Source organism: Vidua chalybeata, chromosome 2, assembly GCF_026979565.1.
Source record: "Vidua chalybeata isolate OUT-0048 chromosome 2, bVidCha1 merged haplotype, whole genome shotgun sequence".
NCBI classification, from domain to species: domain Eukaryota; kingdom Metazoa; phylum Chordata; class Aves; order Passeriformes; family Viduidae; genus Vidua; species Vidua chalybeata.
In genome coordinates this window covers 50,086,395-50,106,670 of record NC_071531.1, presented here as the reverse complement: position 1 = coordinate 50,106,670, position 20,276 = coordinate 50,086,395, and the positions used below count along the sequence as shown (strand labels likewise).

The 20,276-nt window shown below is 38.7% G+C and overlaps 1 protein-coding gene across 2 annotated transcripts in view; it reads right to left on the bottom strand.

The window, feature by feature from the left end:
* KLF12 (KLF transcription factor 12) overlaps positions 1 to 20,276 on the bottom strand; it is a 232,562-nt gene that overhangs the window by 150,583 nt on the left and 61,703 nt on the right. For both annotated transcript variants that reach the window (XM_053935016.1, XM_053935018.1), the window contains exon 2: positions 17,240 to 17,303. In XM_053935016.1, coding sequence (XP_053790991.1) covers positions 17,240 to 17,260 — 21 coding nt within the window. In that variant the 5' untranslated portion in view covers positions 17,261 to 17,303. The remainder of the gene's footprint in view (positions 1 to 17,239; positions 17,304 to 20,276) is intronic.

Genomic DNA, 20,276 nt, shown 5'->3' with positions numbered 1-20,276 from the left:
TTCTACTACAACATTCACAGAATATTTGATTTTTGTGAATATCAGTGGATTCAGTAAGTATCTGTGGATTTTCTTAACCATACACTTGAAGTCCCACATAATGAAAAAAGCCCAACCTCTCAGTCAAAGAGAGAGCGGGAAAAGAGCCATCATTTAGGAGTGCCACATATTTAAGAAAGGGTACATGTGCAGAAAGCATGTACTACTTTTATCTTTACACTAGAATTATTTTAAAAGACATCTTTTCAGAACACTTGATAAGTAATAGTAAAATAAACTCTTTTGGGTTTTTGAAGTGCAGACAAATAGTAAAGATTACTATCAAGCCAAAACTCATTACTTTTTCCCAAATAAACCAAACAAAAACAACAAAAAACCCTCTAGCAATTCATTTAGATTGGCACTTCTCCTTCACCACTAATATAAGACAAGTGTTTTTAAAAAACTCTTGCTCAATTTCCAAAGCAGTGTTCTAGTATGTCAACTGCCCTTGAGACTGGAGAAGAGCTTAAAGAAGAGTTTGAAGATGAATAAGGCTTAAAATTAAAAACAAACCTCACCACCTGGCAAAAAAAAAAAAAAAATTGTAACAGGAAACACAGAAGAATTGAAATTTCTAGTATTACAGTGACCAAATTTGCACATATTACTTAAAGGTTACCTTCACTGTTGTCTAAATGGTGACTATTTTGTACTTGCTGAGCAAATGAATATTAAATGGCATTGCCCAGGAGCTTGCCAGCAGATACACAGTGACTGCAATTTTACTCTGAATTCTGACTGTACCTGCTCTGGTCAGAAAATTAGCTGCTGAAAGCACAGGGAGCTGGCTGGCACAGTTCCCCCACCTTCCACTGTGCAAAGTGTGCTTCCATAAAAACAGATACAACATGGACTCTGTGCGCTGGAGAACAGAAGGAACATTTAGCATGTAGCAATAGCCACAGTTTAGTCCAAAATTTGTGCATGAGATGGTATGTGGCATCCAAACATTGTTGCTCTTTGCCAAGAAGAGAAGATGCTCTCTACAGGATCTGCTTGGCACCATCGTCTGCGCAGTCCAGAGGGACCATCACCTCAAAGCAACAGCACCTTCAGCTCTACAACTGCAAAGCTCCAGAGGGAGCAGTGAAACAACTGGGTAAGCACTTTCATAAGTCTGGGCATCAACACTTGCTTCAGAAATGGCGCTGGCCCTTGCCATTTGTATTTCAAAGAAAATAAACACAGTACCAATAATACTGTCTGTCCCACTGCTGCATGGGATCATACCCAACCCTTCAGCTCAGCAAGAAAACTGCTGCTCCTCCAGGTGCCATGTTCACGCCCCTAAAATAAAACATGGCAATAAACTGACCATCAGGGCCAAAATCTGGCTTCTTATAAACCATAGACATTACAAACTGTATTCTCTGAATGAGAGCAATATCAGGTTATGCCAACATTAAATACGCCTAGTGCCTTTTAGCAGCAGAGCCACAGAAATGTTAGGCAACTGGCACTGCTTCTGTACAGCAGGTAAGTAAGGGTAATTCCTTGTTTCTCACTGATCTGGGAGCTCCAACACAGAGGCAGAATGAAAAGGGAAAACAAGGAAAAGACAGCTTTTGTAACAACTAAAATTTAGGAATTTCAGCTAAGATTTGCTTTTATTTCAGATTTACTTTGTTTACATGCAATTTTTAAAAACTTCTGGAGTTTTTTACTATTAAAGACAGAGCAGTATATGACATCCATAAGAGAACAACCTGTTCCCAGAAGTCAGTGGCTCAGTTCCAGTTCAGCCTGCCATGCTGCCCATGACAGGAACAGCAGCCTTGAGGAGGAGGAGGAGGAGGACACTTTGTGTGCAATTGCACCTTCCAACACCAGGTATTGTAGGACACACCGCAAAGCGCACAGAAGGTTCACACAGAGCATCTGTCACAGTTCATGTACAAAGTCACAGATACTACAGGCAGTAAGTGGTGAAACCAAGTGCTCTTTCAATGGCCCTGTTCCAGCTGCCAGTTAGAGCTGTGACCACAGTCTCAGCCTCAGAAGCAGAGTCAGTTAGCAAAGCATACTTAAAGCTCATTTGATTCAAGGACAGGCCAAAATAACACAGGATTAATTAAACAAAACTGAATGATTGCACACTCAGATGAAAAGGTCAGACTACATGCCAGAAACTAAGCATTACTGTACATGCTTCTCACCATGGAGCAAACTCACTGCTTATTCTGACATGTTTAAAGAGAGGGAGTATACTGTGATAAAACTCCCAAATTGCAAATGTTTAACACCATGTCCCAACCCAATCTCTGTTTTATTTAACAACAGTTTGAGGTTTCCTGCTCCCTGCATACTTCAGTGGAAACTCCTGAAAAAATATGAATATTAAAGCTGGTGAGTAGTACAAAGCTCAAAAAAAGGGAAAACAGTTTAAAAAAAAAAGGGAAAACTCTTGACTTCTGTTCATTTAGTGAATGAAATACAAAGCACCACAATTCATGAGTAATAATTTTTAAGTATCCACCAAATATTTTTTAAATTGTATAAAATAACATTTTGCTCTCAGATTGATTGCATCAAGCCAATACCTAACTACTCACGAGGTACCTTCTTACTCAAGACAGAATTATCAAAATGCTTGTGTACAAAACTGCCAAATTAGATTTCACAAGCAATAAATTATAGTAGAATTAGGGCCCATTTTAAAGACAATTTCAATTAAGTGCTAAGAATTTCTAATTAACAAGTGTTAAACGTCGCCAACATGCGTTTCCCACAGATTCTCAAAGAAACTGTGATTCCTCAAACACATTTAAAAAACAAGTGCTCTGCACAAAATTACTGCAAATTATTAAAATAATGGCAAACGTCAAGATTAAAGAATAGTTTAAGTAATTCTAGACAGAGTAATAAAAGTCTGGAAAACATCAGAAAGAGATACAGAAGTAGCACATATAGCAGTACATTAAGAGACGCTTTGAACTTTGATTAAAACTTCTTGAAAAGGCAGAGATACCAAATTTGCTATATAAAGCAAATCAAACTCGGCAGTTATATTAAATTAGAGATTATAAACAAAATATATGGGTGTGTGTCTAGGCAAAAGACAAGCTAATGCATAATTCATTTATACCAAGTCATTTTACAGCATGAAATATCATGGAAAAACTAGGGGAACAATGAATGCTATAGCCAAACTGGTTTTTTCTTAGGATCAAAGGATAATTTAGTGGGAAAGCTTTTCAGGAGATCTCCAGTCCAACCTCCTACCCAAAGCAGGGGCTAACTGGAAACCATAGGATTTGCACTGGAAGCCATAACTTCACACAGAGAGAAGCTAGCCTCATGACAAGTCTGCTTGTCTGATGAGCTGGATATTGGTTGAAAAACAACTGGACTTTTCTATAGATTTGTTTACCAAGAGCTATCATCAAGCACAAAAATACAGATACAACCTCTGGCTATGCAAACTTGAAAGAGGTACTGGGGCAATACCATCACTCATACAACAGCCTGGCTACATCCTTTCCCTAAGCATCCATTATTGACTACTCAAAGCAGAAGCAGGTAAGGTAGATGGACATTTGTTCCAACAGAAAACACATTTCTATTTTTATGTTTCTTCTTTACGCATAATACACACCAAAAACACCAAAGTTAAATCAGCTCTAAACCATAGCATTTGGTCTCAAGAGCTGCACTTCAGAATGAATTGACATTCTTCTGCCAAGTACCTGGTACAGATCACTGCCAAAAGGTACCTTAAACTAGGTAGGCCACTGTTCTTCTGCAGGATTTCACCACCTGACATTTACTGTAGAGCTAAATGAGATGGTCAGCCCATGGCATATACAGCTTAGTATGGACTTCAAATAATAACTTCAGAACCCTCTCCCTTTGTTCCTCTCAGTGACTATTCGATCGCTGAAAATGCAGTGATACAGCCTGCCCATGCGTACTATTGCTCCTGGCCAGCTTCACAACTGGCAAAAATCACAGCCAAACAGCAGCACCTGGCAAAGCACCAGCACACTGCAACCTATTGCTGTGCTCACTGAAACACTGAGAAGTATTACACCAAGCTATACAATAAAACTATTCATTCCTACCTGCTTTTGAACTGCACTTTGCATGAGAGGGGCCCTTCGTAAAAGCATTTGACAGAATCATGTGTGACTGCTAAATGTGCACCACTGGGTCTTTAAATCCTCATTAGTGCTCATGAAGTCAGAGCACCTGATTATACACTGCGCAGCAGCAAGGTCTAACAAAGTGTTGTTATTTGTATCATCCTTTCATCCTGTATCAACCTAGCATCACACTCCCTTTAAAAATGTATAGTGACCTTACCTATGTCAAGGCTTTCAAGAAATAATGCACTGAGATAACTGGTTGCTTGGCATCATACATAGCATTCAGATCATGTGTCAAGCCCCGAGTCATACTAATATATTTAACATTTTTCATTAGGACATAAAAAGAAATTGTGCCTGTATAAATCACATATTTATTCCCAACACATGGCTTAGTTACACTGTGTAAAATGATGAAAACGATTTCCTGTCCATATTAGCTATGTCTCACATAGACTAAAATGCTTTTATTAGATTTACTTTGCACCACAAGAACTGGATGGATTAAGTTGCTCATATTTTTAAACAACGATCTCTGTATAGACATCAAGTGTTATGTGTACTGAATCCTTCTGAAGATACCCAGACCTCTAACATTAATAACATGACAAACTACCTCCATCATTATTCTGGTTGCTGAAATTCAATAAACATTACTAAAATCTCACCACTAAAATCACAGCCACAGTCGTTTCAAGAGCAGTGTTTATCAGACACTGAATGATGGTGCCACAAATCTGGTGAGCGATTCCCATGATCAATGTAACTGATTCACGAGAATGCTTTCTGTGCTGAAAGCTCAAAGCTCATGCCAAGTCAAAACTTCACATGTAAAGTAAAAAAAAAAAATAAAAAAAAAAAAAAAAAAAAAGAATTTTTTTATGAATACGTTTTCTTAAAAATCACTCATCATGGGACGGACTTCAGCTAAAAGAATCTGGGTTTTGTGATGAAAAGCATCAAAGTCACATCACTGTTTAGTGCTGCTTCCTAAAATGTTCATCCCCTGGCTCAGTACCATCAAGTCAGTTTCCATGCATTTGTCTGTGAGCATGTGCATGCCTTTAGTATGTGGAGGTATACTCTATACTGTCTGAAGACATTAATGCATTTGTTTCAAGAATTTTAGAAAAAAGCTTGGTAATTTTACTATCTGTTTGGTGCCAGGGAGAATAAATTATCCACTCTTAAGCGAAAAATGTGAAATTCTACCAATATTTATTTTTAAGTTTAAAACGGTCGCCAAAAAATTCAGGGGTGGTGGTTCCTGTCTGTATTTGTCATTTGTTTGGAAGTTTATGGTAGTTTTGTTCTTGTTCTTGTTTTGGTTGGGTTTTTTTTAAGTAATGAAAACTCTAAATTTATTTGCAACATGAAAGAATACTTGCAAACTTAGTGGATTAATCTCTTACTCCAAAGCACAAAATTAAGTATTAACCAGAATATACCACAACTGTGAAGAAAAAAAAAAGTAACATCACCCATTCAACTGTGAGGAACTACTAGATTAATTAAAGACATCACTGTTAATATTGTTATGACTATATCTAATTATCAAGTTCCACAGAACCCTACTCAACAGGGCAAAGCAGGCCTTTTGAAACGGGTTCCCAAAAAAATCCTTCCCATTCTGCCACACAACTGCTTTAGAGTCAGATTTAAATGTTTATTCTTGGATTGGATAATTTTCGTTGAAATTTTGCAGTGGATACCACTAAGTACCTCACATGCTCACCACTCTGAAATGCCTACTAAGAGGTTAGTAGTAACATGCACCCATGCAGGGCACAATCCTGGCTGAACAACACAACAAGCAGTAAATGCTTACTCTTTATGATTTGTACAACTTGTAAACTTCTGCAACTGAAACCTTCAGGGTATTTAACTAAAGGAACAACAGTTTAACAAAACCACCACAGTCATGCTAGAGCAGATGGAGACCAGCACTGTTGAGAAGGACTTGGGGGTGCTGGTGGATGAGATTTTGGACATGACCCAGCCATGGGCACTCCCAGCCCAGAAACCAGACATGTCCTGGCCTGCATCCAAAGCAGTGTGGGCAGCAGGGACAGGGAGGGGATTCTGCCCCTCTGCTCTGTTCTGATGAGACCCAACCTGGAACCCTGCATCCAGCTCTGGGGTCCCAGCAGAGGAAGTACATGGACCTGTTGGAGCGAGTCCAGAGGAGGGGGGACACCAGGATCTTTAGAGGGATGGAATATGAAGAAAGGCTAGGAGAACTGGGACTGTTCAGCCTAGACAAGAGAAGGTTTTGGGGAGAACTTACAGCAGCCTTCCAGTACCTGTAGCGAGCCTACAAGAAAGACGGAGAGAGACTTTTTACAAGTGTCTGTAGTGATAGGACAAGGGGGAATGGATTCAAACTGAAAGAGGGTAGGGTTAGATTCGATACTAGGAAAAAAATCTTTTCTGTGAGGTTGGTGAAACAATGGAAAAGGTTTCCCAGAGAAGCTGTGGATGCCTTATCTCTAAAGTGTTCACAGCCTGTTTGAATGCTGCTCTGAGAAACCCAGTCTAGTGAAAGGTGTCCATGCCCCCAGCAGTGGGGCTGCATCTTTAAGGTCCCACCCAGCTCAAACCATTTAATACTTCTGGCTCTGTGCAGGCAACTACTGGTAGGTCACTTAGGTTTGGATTACAAATAAGAGACTTCTCTGATACAAATGTACACACAGCCCAAAGAAGGGCAAGCTGTGGAGAAGCAGGGCATGAGGAAGCTGTCCTAATCCAGGGGGATGTCCTTCAGACACCAAGACTCTTCAGAATCCTCTCCTGTGTACACAAAGGTCTGGTGCTGCATAGCTACATAGTGCAAATACTAAGTCTGGAGGCTGAAGTGAACTTTTCCCCTTGTTTGCCTTGCTCATATCATATTTAGGATTTTACTGCTGTTTGGGGAACAGTTACAAACACTTTAAATCACATTTGCCTGGTGTGATCTTTTATTTATTTACTCTAAAGATCCCCACGTGGGAGATTTCAGAGCCAATGGGGTGGAAGAATTTCAGTGTTTTAAAACACTTTCTGATGAAAACAACACTGTTCTTATAAAAGATTCCTCAGTCTCTGATCCCACCAGGCTGGCACTGTGGAGAGACACCAGCAAATATAAGCAGATGGGTTATCATGTAGGTGCCCTTCCTTCCACACTCCAGTAACTGTTACTGATACAGACTTGTTATTTGACAGAAATAACACATTTACCAGAAATACAGAAAAAAAAAACCCTGACTGGCAAAAAGAAAAATCTAACTTTGTACATCAACTGATAAACAATAAATGCTACCCAGTATCCAGAGGAAATCTGGCAGAACTAATCCCAGCCTGCACCTGGGAATTACGAGTGGAGCACAGCATACCTAGTAGACTGCCTAGCTATTGTTCGGCACAGCTGAAATCATTGGAAATATGTTTCTTCATTAACAAAAACAGAAACTTACATAATACTACTTCAAATAAATTAAGACTTTTTTCTGATAACCTGGTTTTACATTAGGTAAATAAATGCCTTATTTCTGTGCACTAGGCTCTTCTAGAAGAACTAGCAATTGACATAAGATTAATACAAAAGAATTCTTAAGCTGCATACAGCTCACAAAAGCCAGAACCTAAGGACATCATTAACTCTTCTGGAAACTTGCTATGCCCCAAAGTAAATCTTTTCCTTCAAGCAAAAGTGCTAAGTAGCCTTGATCATTAGGAAGTTTTGCTAAAGATCAAAGAGCAATGGCACATTTACATTCAGAATAACGTAAGAGTCCAACTCTTGCTTGAAACCAAATACACAGCTGAAAAGGATACAACAGGAGTTGGGTGTTGTTATTACCTCCGAAACTTAACTATTTTACTTTTCCAGTGTTTCTTTGTCCATTTTCCAAGCTGAAAAGGTATTATCAGCTGAAGTAGAAAAACAGACTTCCACACCAACCAAAGTGGCTAAATCGGTTTGATAAAAAATGAAATCCTGCAACTTTTTAACATTAAAGCTTCTTTCCAAAACGTACCCACTTTTAAATGACAAAGGCTCTAAAACTTCTGAAATTATCATTACCACTATAGAACTAACAGCAGGTATGCTTGGTTTATAAATACTTTCCATATATTTAAATATATAACAGTTAGAATAATTACCCAACCTGTTATGAGCATCTTATATCAAGCCATGAATTAATATCTCATTTCATTACATAAAAAAATATATTTTCAGAGATGTATGTTGCTTGTCCTCCCTGAAGAGCTCAATAAGAAAGCATGATGGCTGAATGGATTCAGGTCATTCTAAAGAAAGGTTTAGTTCCTTGTACATGAACAGCCAGGATATTGTGAACTCTCTGGCTCTCTTTCTCCATATTAAAAAAAAAAAAAAAAAAAAAAAAGATTACCCTTGCTTTATGCAGAGATTATTATGGCAATTCACTTGTTTTACATCCTGTGATAAAATAAACTCCATTGTCATTCTGCCTGGAGCTCCTGTATCTCATCCACTATGTAAATCTCCAAAGAGTAGTTCAGCTAACATCATCTCAGTTCCACTGCACTTAAGACAACCTACACATCTAAGTTAATTTTCATCTTCCTAAGACCAACAGGCACTCCTTACTTCTTAATTTGCAAGAGAGATTCTCACTGTCATTTCAGTTCAGAAACATCTAATCCCATATTCGTATAGTTTTAAATGAAACTTAGACTGTACTCCAAATGTCTGGGTTTTGAGGGTTGTACCATGCTCTTAAAAATATGGAAAAAAAAAAAAAAGACAAGGAAAATGTAATGTTTTGTATCTTGCTATTTCTAAGACACCTTTTATCATGTGTTTAGCCTTTAGTGGTTGGGGGTTTTTTGTTTGTTTTTTCCTAATACAAATACTGAAATGCTTCTATATTACTTTAAAATTAAGGTGGAAACTCAGCATGTTTACCTATAATGTTTGAAAGCCTAGGCCTTTGTTTTCACCGGAGCTATGCCCACATGTCCATCACAGCAGACTGCAATCACAGCTGCAGCTGACTGCTATCAAACTGAACACCAAAAAACTTCAGTAAATAGCAAAGTTCAAAAGAAGGTGACAGCCTCAAAGCAGAGAACTTGCCCTTTCCTGACTCATCACCAGACCTCTGCATAAGAAAGACTTAATGAATCATCACGTGGGAAGCACAAGAGTGAGTCGAGATTTAGATTAATACTGGGAGCTTGTTTTCTCTTTTAGACATATGTCCTTGGGTATAGGAAATACCATACCCAGTGGAATCATTATTCAGGCCTGTTAGCAGTGGATATCAGTATTAAACTGTCTTCTCCTTATGTGCTAGCTACTGAATTCTAACACATTCTTCTACACCATCATATGAGAAGTGACAAATTGCTATTGTTTGACATCATGCTCTCCACAGGATGTCAAAAATACTAAAATCCAAATGCGCTTACTTCTACCACTAAATTCTTATTGTCAGATATGTAGGAAAAGGAAAACAAGAACACATAGTATTTCAGTATCTAGTTCAATGTATCTTAATCTGCACCACTGTTCAGATGGAGATTATTCCCTTCCTCATCACAAAGAAAAGATTAACTCCAAAATGCAATTAGTTGTGATGCTTCATGATATTGAGAATTAATATCTCCACACAAGAGAAGTATCTTTTTTTCCCATGCAAAGTTATATGCTTATAACTAATGACCAGAAAGAGGTCATAATAAACTGAAGTAGCAAGTAGCAAGTCCTGTATATCTGTTTTTAAATTGTTTTATTTTATGGATTATGCTCAACAGAAATGAAGATTATTCTGTTTCTTGGAAACTGAAAACCTGAGAGAATGAATTTAAAAATTTTTGTCCCTATTAGGCACTTTGGAAACTTGTGTCATACTTCTGAAAATACATATATCAAAATGGTCTTGTCAAACAGCTTTGAAATTAAATGCCTTGCGCTTCCCTCTCTGGAGTAGTATAAATTTATTCATTACTAGAATTATTATAATTGTTCACTAAGTGCACTAGGATTAAAAGGTGAAACGGTCATGGTGACTGCTCTTTCATTCCCAGGAGACCGAATGGCAGCGAAGAAGTCAGGCTGCAAGAGCAGGGATGCTCAGGGGTGTTTTGGAAACCCAAGGGCTGGAGAGTGAGTCCAGCAGCATGGAGCCTCGTGCACTCACAGTGTCTGTACCATCGTATCTTATAGGCAGAACAGATGTCCTTCCAGGGAAGACAGAGAAATCCCATGGAAGAACTGCCCTCTGGAGCTGCTTATTGCTCTCTGCTGACTAGTACAAGACAGGAGCCTTCAGCAAAATGACTAAAATTGAAAAGAACAAATCCAGGCATTTGCAATTTAGTTCTCTGTGGGTTATGTCCCATCAGTTAAAACTAGTCCCCAGAAGAGATGTCAAGGCTGAAAAAGGAACTGAAGAAAGTGGTTTGAAACAGACAGTGGTTTGGCAACACCAAACCATGTTTATTCCAAGTCACCTAGCTTGTGCAGCCCTGGGCCATGGCATGAGGTGAAACCAAGCCTGCTGGGCCAGGACATGCATGAAAGCATTTCCTGATCTAAGCTAAAGCAGTAACACTTCTTGGCTCACTTCCCACTATAGCCTGAACTGAGGAAATGCTCACTTGAAAATTTCTCACCTAGATCTTTAGGCTGTTTCCACCATTTTATTTCATATATAGCCTGCAAGATGAATTTTGGAGACAAGAGGTGGTATGAGTTTCTGCTCCACCTGAGATGCAGGAACTCTGTTTTTAACACATCTCTCCCTCCCAGCAGGGGAACACCAACACACACCACACGTTTTCAACAGAAATGGGAACCAAGGGTGTCTTTGCCCACATTATAAAGCTATTTGTTATTTTATACTCACAGACTAGTTTTTGTTAACTCTGCTCTGAGCTCTTGCTGATCTTTTCAAGATGAAGTTTTACATTTTTTTTTTTCCACTCCCATAATGAATTAAAAACCAAACAAAGAAAACCCTCAACCCGACAAAAAAATTCTCAAACTTCAAAAAACAAAGCAACATTTACAGGAGGATTGTGATCACAGGATGCATTTAAAAGCTCCCTCTGACCTTAAAAAATCAGATGAAGTTACCACACTTCAAGTCTTATAATCAACAGCAGTAAGTAATACAAACTATAGACGCTAAACCATTTACTAAATAAGAGCATAAAGGGTTATCTATTAACTTTCAGAAGTAGTTTAAACGGCACTCTACAGAACTGAGTTATGTCAGTAGGTGAAGAAGTAAGCTCTTAAAACAGCTTTCACCTACATCCACAATTTACTACCCACAGACCATCCTCACCACCTATCTCTTTATGGAGAAGTGATCCAGGCAACACCAGCAAGATCTACCTTTGCTTTACAACGACATTTAGTAATTTTCATTACTTGAACTGTGAAAAGAACATTTTAAATATTCCATGTTTTTATCACATTTTGTCAATTCTAGACAAATTACTCTCCTGTAAACCGCACTATAATGTGGGCTGCCTTACTCCCCCACACATCACCTCACATGAAAATTGCTGCCATCCTCTTTTATGCAATTCTCCATTCTTCCTATTTCAAAAAACGGTTTAATAAAAAGGATTTTAATTCAAAAACCAATGCATCTGAAATATTCCACATCAGCTCCAAGCAGAGCAGAAGTCTGTGCAGACACTGGATGCAAACCCTGCACACCACTGCTGAGCCAAAGACATTTCTCCCAATTATGAACAAAGCCTTTTGGGCAACTTTGCTCTGACTATTTGAGAATACAACCTTATTTATAAAATATGAAGATATCTGTATTGATTTTAGAGCAAAGCTTGAGATTTTGCAGAAGACCAGGCTTTGACAGGGCAAGCCTAACTCACTCTATGCCTACTTTCTACGCCTTTCTGAAAACTCAGAGTGCAAAAAGACCACAGCTATCTTCAATCAGTAAAATAACACTTCTGAAATATACTGCATTTTTTATATATAAAACTTAAAAGAAATGGTGAGGATACTCCATGGATGTTTTACCCCTAACCCATATTGATAGAAACTAAATACAAAAACAAAACCCTCAAAATCATAACCCAATTTTATTTAAACAAGGTCAGATCACAAGCCAACTCCTAAATATGATTTGTCCACAATCTACACATATGTGTGCCACCAAGAGAGTTAGGAAACTAATAGAATGTAGCCAAGACTCAGGATCCATAGATGAGAAACTACTTAGATTATGCAAGCATCTGTCTGGAAGAAATTAAGAAACGAGCTGTGTAGAACAAATTTTGTACTGCTGTTCATAAGGAAAGCCTAATAAGAACACCAGGGTCTTTCCAGAAATCATTCCATAACTTTGCAAATGCAAGGGAAACAGGAAAGAGCTCATAGGCAAACTCACAAAGCTGAAGTGGTTTGTTGCAAGCCATCTTAAAGCCTTTTTCTCCTTGGAAAATTTCAGTGTTGGAAATTACCTCAGCAATTTTTCAGTCATGGGCCTTAGCTCCAAATTCACCTCACCTTACCTGCAGTAGGACTGAGCCTACAGTGAGCAAACCTGGGGCTACAGTGTGCACCATGCGCAGCCCTCTAGCACCAGTGGGAAAAGACAGGAGCAAGAGACAGCACAGTATGTGGCTGCTGATGTGAAGAACAGGAAAAGAAAGAAAATCACTGCTGTTCCTCCCTTTCCGCAACGTAAGATTTCGGGAAAAGCTTTCCTCCCACTCTAGAGTTTCAGTGTTAACTTTTACATTTTTCACCAACAGCAAGTAAAAGCAGATCTGTCCTGTGAATACGACTGAGCTCCAGACAACTGCCTGCTATCTGTTTACATTGTGAAATATTCATTAAAAATCAACTGTTAAGGGACCCATCTTGATAAATGCTAGACAACAGATGAAGCCAAAAGATCTTCACATCCCCCTGCCTTGCTGAAGGCCATCAGTCATTTTTAAGTAGTCATTTGTTACACTGTTTTATCCAGCTAATTTATAATCACAATGAATTAAGACAAAACATCAAACTACAGCCTCTTTGCCTGAGAGTAATCTAAACTGAAAAGCATATGACAAAAAGATAGATTGATGGTCAGTGTGAATTAATTCCCTTGAGATTCATATATTTTACCAAGTTGATGTTTCTAGTCATAAAGATATTCCAAGAATTCACTGAATGATGTTAGATGAGAAAGACTCCTTAAGAGCAGCCGCTTTCTTTCTAGAAAAACTGCATTTGTTTGCAATACAGAGGGGACAACTGACAAGAAAAACCAAAAATATCACCACACTGTTACCACTATACTGACTATGCAAATAAAACCATAAAACTTCCTGAAAACATTCTCAAATACATATTACAAAGCCATTTTTAAATCATGATCAGACTTTAAAAAGCATGAAAAACGGAAAAGATGAAGTCAAATGAATCCAAACTCCATACAAAACCAGGGCAGATCCTGAGTCAGATGAGATGACCCAGGGGCTTGCCCAGCCGGCAGTGGAGCATGGGGTAGAGCCCTAGGCCTGCAATCAGCAGCTAGCAGGTTCTGCACCCTCCCATGCCCTGCTACATGCAGGAGCCAGAGGAGGTGAGGCAAGGGCACATAAAAGATTGGGAGATTCCTGAAATGGAGGGGGCTTTCAACAGTTCAAGAAACACCTCCTTAAGTCCCTTCCTCTAAACAGCTGACCTGAAGTTTGCTCTTGGTTGGTTTGGTTTTGATTTTTTTGAAGACATGACATACAGAAAATTAGGAGTCATCCTTACACCATTAAACTCAGTTCATCACTTTTCCAGCATTAAATAACTTAGAATATCATTAAACCTGATCAGCTGAACTGCCCAGTGTTATTTCTAGAAGCTGTTCATGAAACCACAGTGTGAGTGGTGTGATTCACCCATGGCCACTCGTTAATACAACCCAGATCTCTGCTTTTCCAATCTGAACAACCTCTTTTTCCCCTTTAGTTTTGCTCTCTGACCTTCTTTCAGTCCTGTTTACCTGGTTTTGAAGTCTTGATCTTTATTTTGAGCTAGTTTTTCTCTGTCAGTTACCCATTTCCTTACCAGCTCCTACCCAAGTCTCACCCCCCAACACCCCCATTCAGCCACTGTACACTGAAAAACATAAACTTTAAATACCTGATTCAACAGATAAATGAACCTCTGGATGCAGCTGGACATGGAAAATGCAGAAGCATCATAAGCTGCATGCATTCAACATACCCATGTGCTGTCAGATTTACTTTTGCATATTTCTTTTTTCTGCTAGATATTAATCTAACTTTATTTTATGAGACAAAGAATTATGCCCATTTTTCCTTCATCAGTTGCATATATGCTTAGATATCACTTATTTATACAACACAATGTTTACATATATTTTGATGCAGACAAAGGAAGACCTAAAATATACCAGTATAACATACAGTCAATGCAACACAAGTTGTTTACACTCCCAACAATACACCAGCATTTTAATGTTAGCAGTGAAAATCTTTCAAAACTAGATTAGTAGAGGAGCATTAAAACAAAAAGCTAAGGCAGGGTGCTGGCTGAAATCCAATCTCTTCTCTATTGGAGTCAGAACTTTATCAACTGATCTTAACAGTGACCACAGAGAAGCCTTCTCCACCTCTGTTGCTTAAGCCTTCTGGAATAATTTCTTCCCAGAAAAGGAATTTTTAGCCTCAAGCTTTGAATTCCTCCGTGTAACCACATTTTTCTTTTCATTCAGCGATATGATTTAATCACAGTACTTTCCTAATATAAAAGACTACCAGTAGGATTCAGAGTCCTACATTTGCAAAGGCTGCCAAACAGAATACATGTAAAGAAGTAACTCAGTACCCCCTTCCTTATCTGCACATATTTAGAGCAGCTTCCCACAATTACTGCGGGAAGTCATCAGAAGGGCATGAGAGAGTGGAACTATGGCTTGACAAGAAAGAGGTCACCCTGTTCTCCAGTTCTTCCTTCCTCATTCCACCACTCTGTGTTAAACCAGAAGAGCAAAAGCAGAGAGAGGAACAGTGATACACAGCTAACAGAGATACAGCTCTCATGCAATTACAGAAACCTGCAAAAAGGTCAAATTCTTTCAAGAGTCTTTTACTTTTGCTTGATCTGGAAGCTGTCCCTCCTCTGCACACACTCTGGGTATGACAGCCCCTCTCAAAAAATAAATCCTTAACTTTTTCTGCCCTGGTGTCACTTCCCAAACCAAATACCTAAGACATAGCCTGTCCCAGTTAGTTCTCAATCCAACACAGAACATTACTACACTATGGTAGTACTACTCTGTGCTGTCTCCTGGACAGCAAGAGTTGTCCACTGTAACAAAATGATATCCACAGATGGCTTACAGACAATTAGTTTGGTTTTTTACCCTCTCACACTTTCTGTAAGTGAAGTGCCTCCCCAAGTTTGTAAATACAAGATTTTATCACCTCACTTCTGAAAGATGCAAGTAAGGTTTAGGAAGTATCAGGTTTTCACTCTGCTATTCATAGCCAAGAGCTCTGAGCAGGGAAGTGTTTGCTCTGCCATGACGCTGGCCCATCCCAAGCTATTAGACATCGGTATGGGCAGCAGCCACTGACTTGTCAGCAATCAAACCAAAGAGAAATTCCTCAAGACTTTGTGTTCTGGTTTTAGCAGGAACAACTGCTGCCTCGTGTGGGCATATGGGCCCCTGACCCCATGGAAAAAATTGTGTACATTTCTGCACAGCTACTAATACCACTTTGTCTCTATCAGGGTTTAAATTTGGCTCTGGGAGGCTGGAGGTGTTTTCTGGGACCTGCAGCATACAAAACAGATGTTCTATGGATGCTTCTGAAGATTGTTTTGCTGGCTGTTATTTCAGGAAACAAAATTCAAAGACATAGATCATTCCCTCAAATCTCATGCCGCTTGTGAATTTGGAGGTAGCTGGAATCAGCATGTCCACTTCTCTGTTGTGAACACTCAAGAAGTTTACCCAAGAAGGAATTACACTCTACTGTATCCAGGTCAGTAGTTCATAAACAGCAAAACTTCTGAACCACTAAAAGCTTGATAAAACCAAATTACCACTGAGAAAAATAAGACTCTGTCCTCTTGAACTATTTTGCTAAGTTAAAAGAACTGCAGACTTACATTTCTTGTATTGAACTAATACTGTGCTTTTGAAAAACAAAACCTGGGGTTTTTGCTGGTTTTTTGATTGTTTCCATCCCTGACTGGGATTCAGGGTTTGACAGAAGCTCTCAAGGAAGCAGGCTTCCCACAATAACACCCCTCCTTGACTATTAAGAGTTTTCTGAATGCTTTATTTAGCCAAGCTGCTGCACAGCATTCCCCTGGACTGTGCCCTGTATCCCACTGTACCACACCCTGCATTTGTCAATACAATTCATTTGCTCTGGTGTAAATCCACAGGCAGCATCATCTGTGTTTAAACAGCCTTGGTGGGAACTGGTTATCATAGTATCCCAGAAAAAGATTATCCCTCATAGTCACCAATAACTCAGATTGGCAGAGGTCAAGGCTTGGTGTCTTAAAACACTAGCCAGTCATGGAGGTCCATCAATAGCTTCTTCCTTTTTAATGATCACAGAAAACTCAGAGTGCAAAACAACCTTCTATCACAAGAAAACAAAGCACCAAGATAACTTCCAAAGAGATCCTCTGCTGTTTAACAGATCCATCTTAAACATTGACAGATCCATCTGTCAATGTGGCATCTGAGTGCTACTCCACAACATACTAACCATCATAGTCAGTAGCTATAATGGAAGACAACACCCCTCTAATTCTCCATTCATCTTTGCATGGAAGAATGATCAACACCACTATGTATGAGCCCACTCAAACACCTGGCTTCAAAGGAATTGCCTATTTCCTTAACCATACTACTGGTTTTTCTGCTGAACATTCAGTTATTGTCAGCAAACACTGCATTAAGCCACGACTGTTAAGGTACAGTATTCCCCTGCCTCAAAGACAACACTGCATACAAAACTCAGGCCAGTTATGTAAGCTATTCTGTTTAATAACACAGTGTACATTTTTGATACCAACATTAATACATATAATGCATATAGCTGTAAAAATGTCAACCAACTTTTATGGCTTTCCTCTTCATATGAATATTCAGTCATCCATTTGTCCCTAGATCCACTTCAATCCTGAAAAAGAAAGTATTAAATCATTTAATTTGTGTATTTTCTGAGAAGTTCAATAATTTCTCAAGTATGTTGTGCATGTAAATACAAAAAATCTAACCACAGATATCTATTCCATAGTAAACCGTAGGTCAGAAGAACAGTAATTTTGTAAGCACTTAAAAATGGATAAATACAACAAAAAAAGTATATTGCAGAAAGCCTTATGTTTCCTCTTAATTAATGATTTTCGTCAAAGTTCTGTGTTTTTAACTTCTGTGCTGCTATTTCAGCTCACTAAATCCCAACTGCTTTAATTAGTCTTCTGAGCCCACTATGTAACAGTACCCTGCATTTGTACAGGAAAACTTTCCAGCAGCTACAGAGGGCAAGCATTCTTTAACAATATTTCAAACTGTATTTCCCAAAAATACTATGCACAATCCCAACAGTGACACATTAAAAAACTGTCCAAGACCACCACAAAATCTGAATATGTATTTCTTTCAGGGTTTCCTATAGATACATGATCAGTTTAGTTATGAGTGCTACAAAGAAGAACAGAGGGCTGCAGCATCCCTCCTGTGAAGAGGGGCTGAAAGAGTTGGGGTTGTTCAGCCTGGAGAAGAGAAAGCTCTGGGGAGATCTTACAGCACCTTCCAGTACCTAAAGGGGCTACAAGAGAGCTGGAGAAGGACTTTTTTCATGGGCTCATACCGTAAGACAGCGTTTCAAATGAAATGAGGAGAAATGTAGATTAGATGTTAGAAATAAATTCTTTACTGTGAGGGTGGCGAGGCATTGGCACAGGTTGCCCGGAGAAGTTGTGGATGCTCCATCCCTAAAAGTGTTCAAGGCCAGGTTGGATGAGGTTTTGAGCAACCTGACCTAGGGGGTGGCATCTCTGTCCATGGCAGAGAGATTGGAACTAGATGAACAGTAAGTCCCTTCCAACTCAAAACATCCTATAATTCTATGTTAATCTATAAAAGAAAAAAGCATATAGAGATTCAAATATTGTGTTCTGTGAGGCTCCTTCAGGTTTAAGAAAACAAACAAACTCAGTAGTCCAACTTTTTAAAAAAGTCTTGGGGCAGAAAAAAAATCTTCAGATGTCCAAAATTTAAATAATAGACAGGATGTCTTAAACCCCTTGACAGAATATGTTCATGTATCTGGAAGCAAATGCTACTTACATATGTCTCTCTTAATAATGGAAATGGTGTGAAGTCAAGAATCTAAATCTGCTGTTAGACTTAGTATGAACAATTTGCTGTTATTTTTCTGTCATTCAAAATAAGGTTATCCTTCAAATACCAGTACAGCATCACCTGCCTGATTTTAAACCACATTCCAGTATTTCATTACTGCTGTATATATGACAACATGACAGGTTTCCAAATACTATACAAACTTTCACAGTGAAAAGAAGCAGCTCCCTTAAGAAAATAAAAATAGTCCATTCATATAGTGTGTTATTATCATACTGACTAAACATCACACACTTATATTTTATTCCTAAGAAAATATTACATTTAATAGAAGAAAGTAAGTTTCAAATATTTGTATGAAATATAAAAAACTGCAAAGTCACCACACTGACCTAACTGAATACCATAGACTGTAAGCATGCTAACTGTTGTAGACCATTTGTCTTCTCTCATGCATCCTGTAGACTCTCTTTTCCTTTTTTATTTAATCTCCCTAGGCATTATTTGGATTATTTCAAAATCTCATGTAGCAGATTCCTTTTTTTTTTTTTTTTTTTTAAACTGCACACCTGAAGAACCACCTTTGAATTTGTAGCTGCTCTTTCCTCTGTGCTCTTGTCCAAAAATGGGACAACTGGACCACATTTTCCATATCCTGGACTTACACGATGTGGTCACCTAACCTGTACAGGAAATTACTTAGTCATTTCCTTTCTTTAAATTAAATGCAATGTATCCAAAAGCTTCATGGAGTCTCTATGAAAGAAGACAGAGTTTGACTGGTAATTGTTTCCAGTTCTCCAGGTTTTCTCATCATTACTCCTCTCTACATGCACACAGACACACATGTTCCTACAACACAACTTAGCTTCAAGTTACACACCAGCGCTGGAGTCCTATTATGTTACGGTGGCTATGGTGACACAGCAAACATGGGTCTGTGTTTCAGAACTAACCACTATCCAACCAGCCAGAGCTGCAGCTGTGGTTTTGCATTATTAATTCATGTCCAAGGGTCCTCCTCATGGAAAAGCTACTTCTTTAGCAATGACAAGTAACTGGGTTTGCTTATTAATGCTCCTCAGGTTTGCACAATTAACAAGCACTGAATTGCCCACATCCTTGCACCACTGGGTGTTCTCCTCTATGGAAGGGCTTCTATTTTAGGCTGCTTTTGAGAAGATTAAGAGCAAACCTTTTTCCTCTGAAAATAACATTTAACTAGTAACTTTGTAAAAGTTTGCCCTGACTTTCAAAAGTGCTGAAAAGCTTTTACTTCATATGAAAGGACTTCAACATGCATATGAAAAAAGGGCCCATCCATTCTGCCGCATGCGTCACCGCCATGAAACCCGTTTTGGACTTTGGTTTTCAGTCCCTTGCAGTGAAATGTTACTTTTTACTATCAGGAATATGGAATCAGACATTGAAGTCCAAGTAGAAACATCTTTCATTTGAATCAAGCAGGTTTTACAGTCGAAGAAAACCTACCCAACGAGACAGCTGCGCAATATTTCTGATTTGAAACCTTTAAGTTAAAAAGGCTCTTAAGTAATCACAGAGCAAAGCACAAATCATCATTTTCAACCAAAAGAATGAAATTTAAGCAAACACAGAATTATGCCCTCCTCAACCCAAAGCCTAATTTTCACCTTAAAATAGTGTTTTGGGACCCCAGGAGTTTATGAATGACACCAAACATTAGATTCCTTTTTCTACAGCAAGAAGAAACCAAATAAATTTGGTTGGTTACACTTAGTCCATTTTGAAAACCTGTCTTGATCAG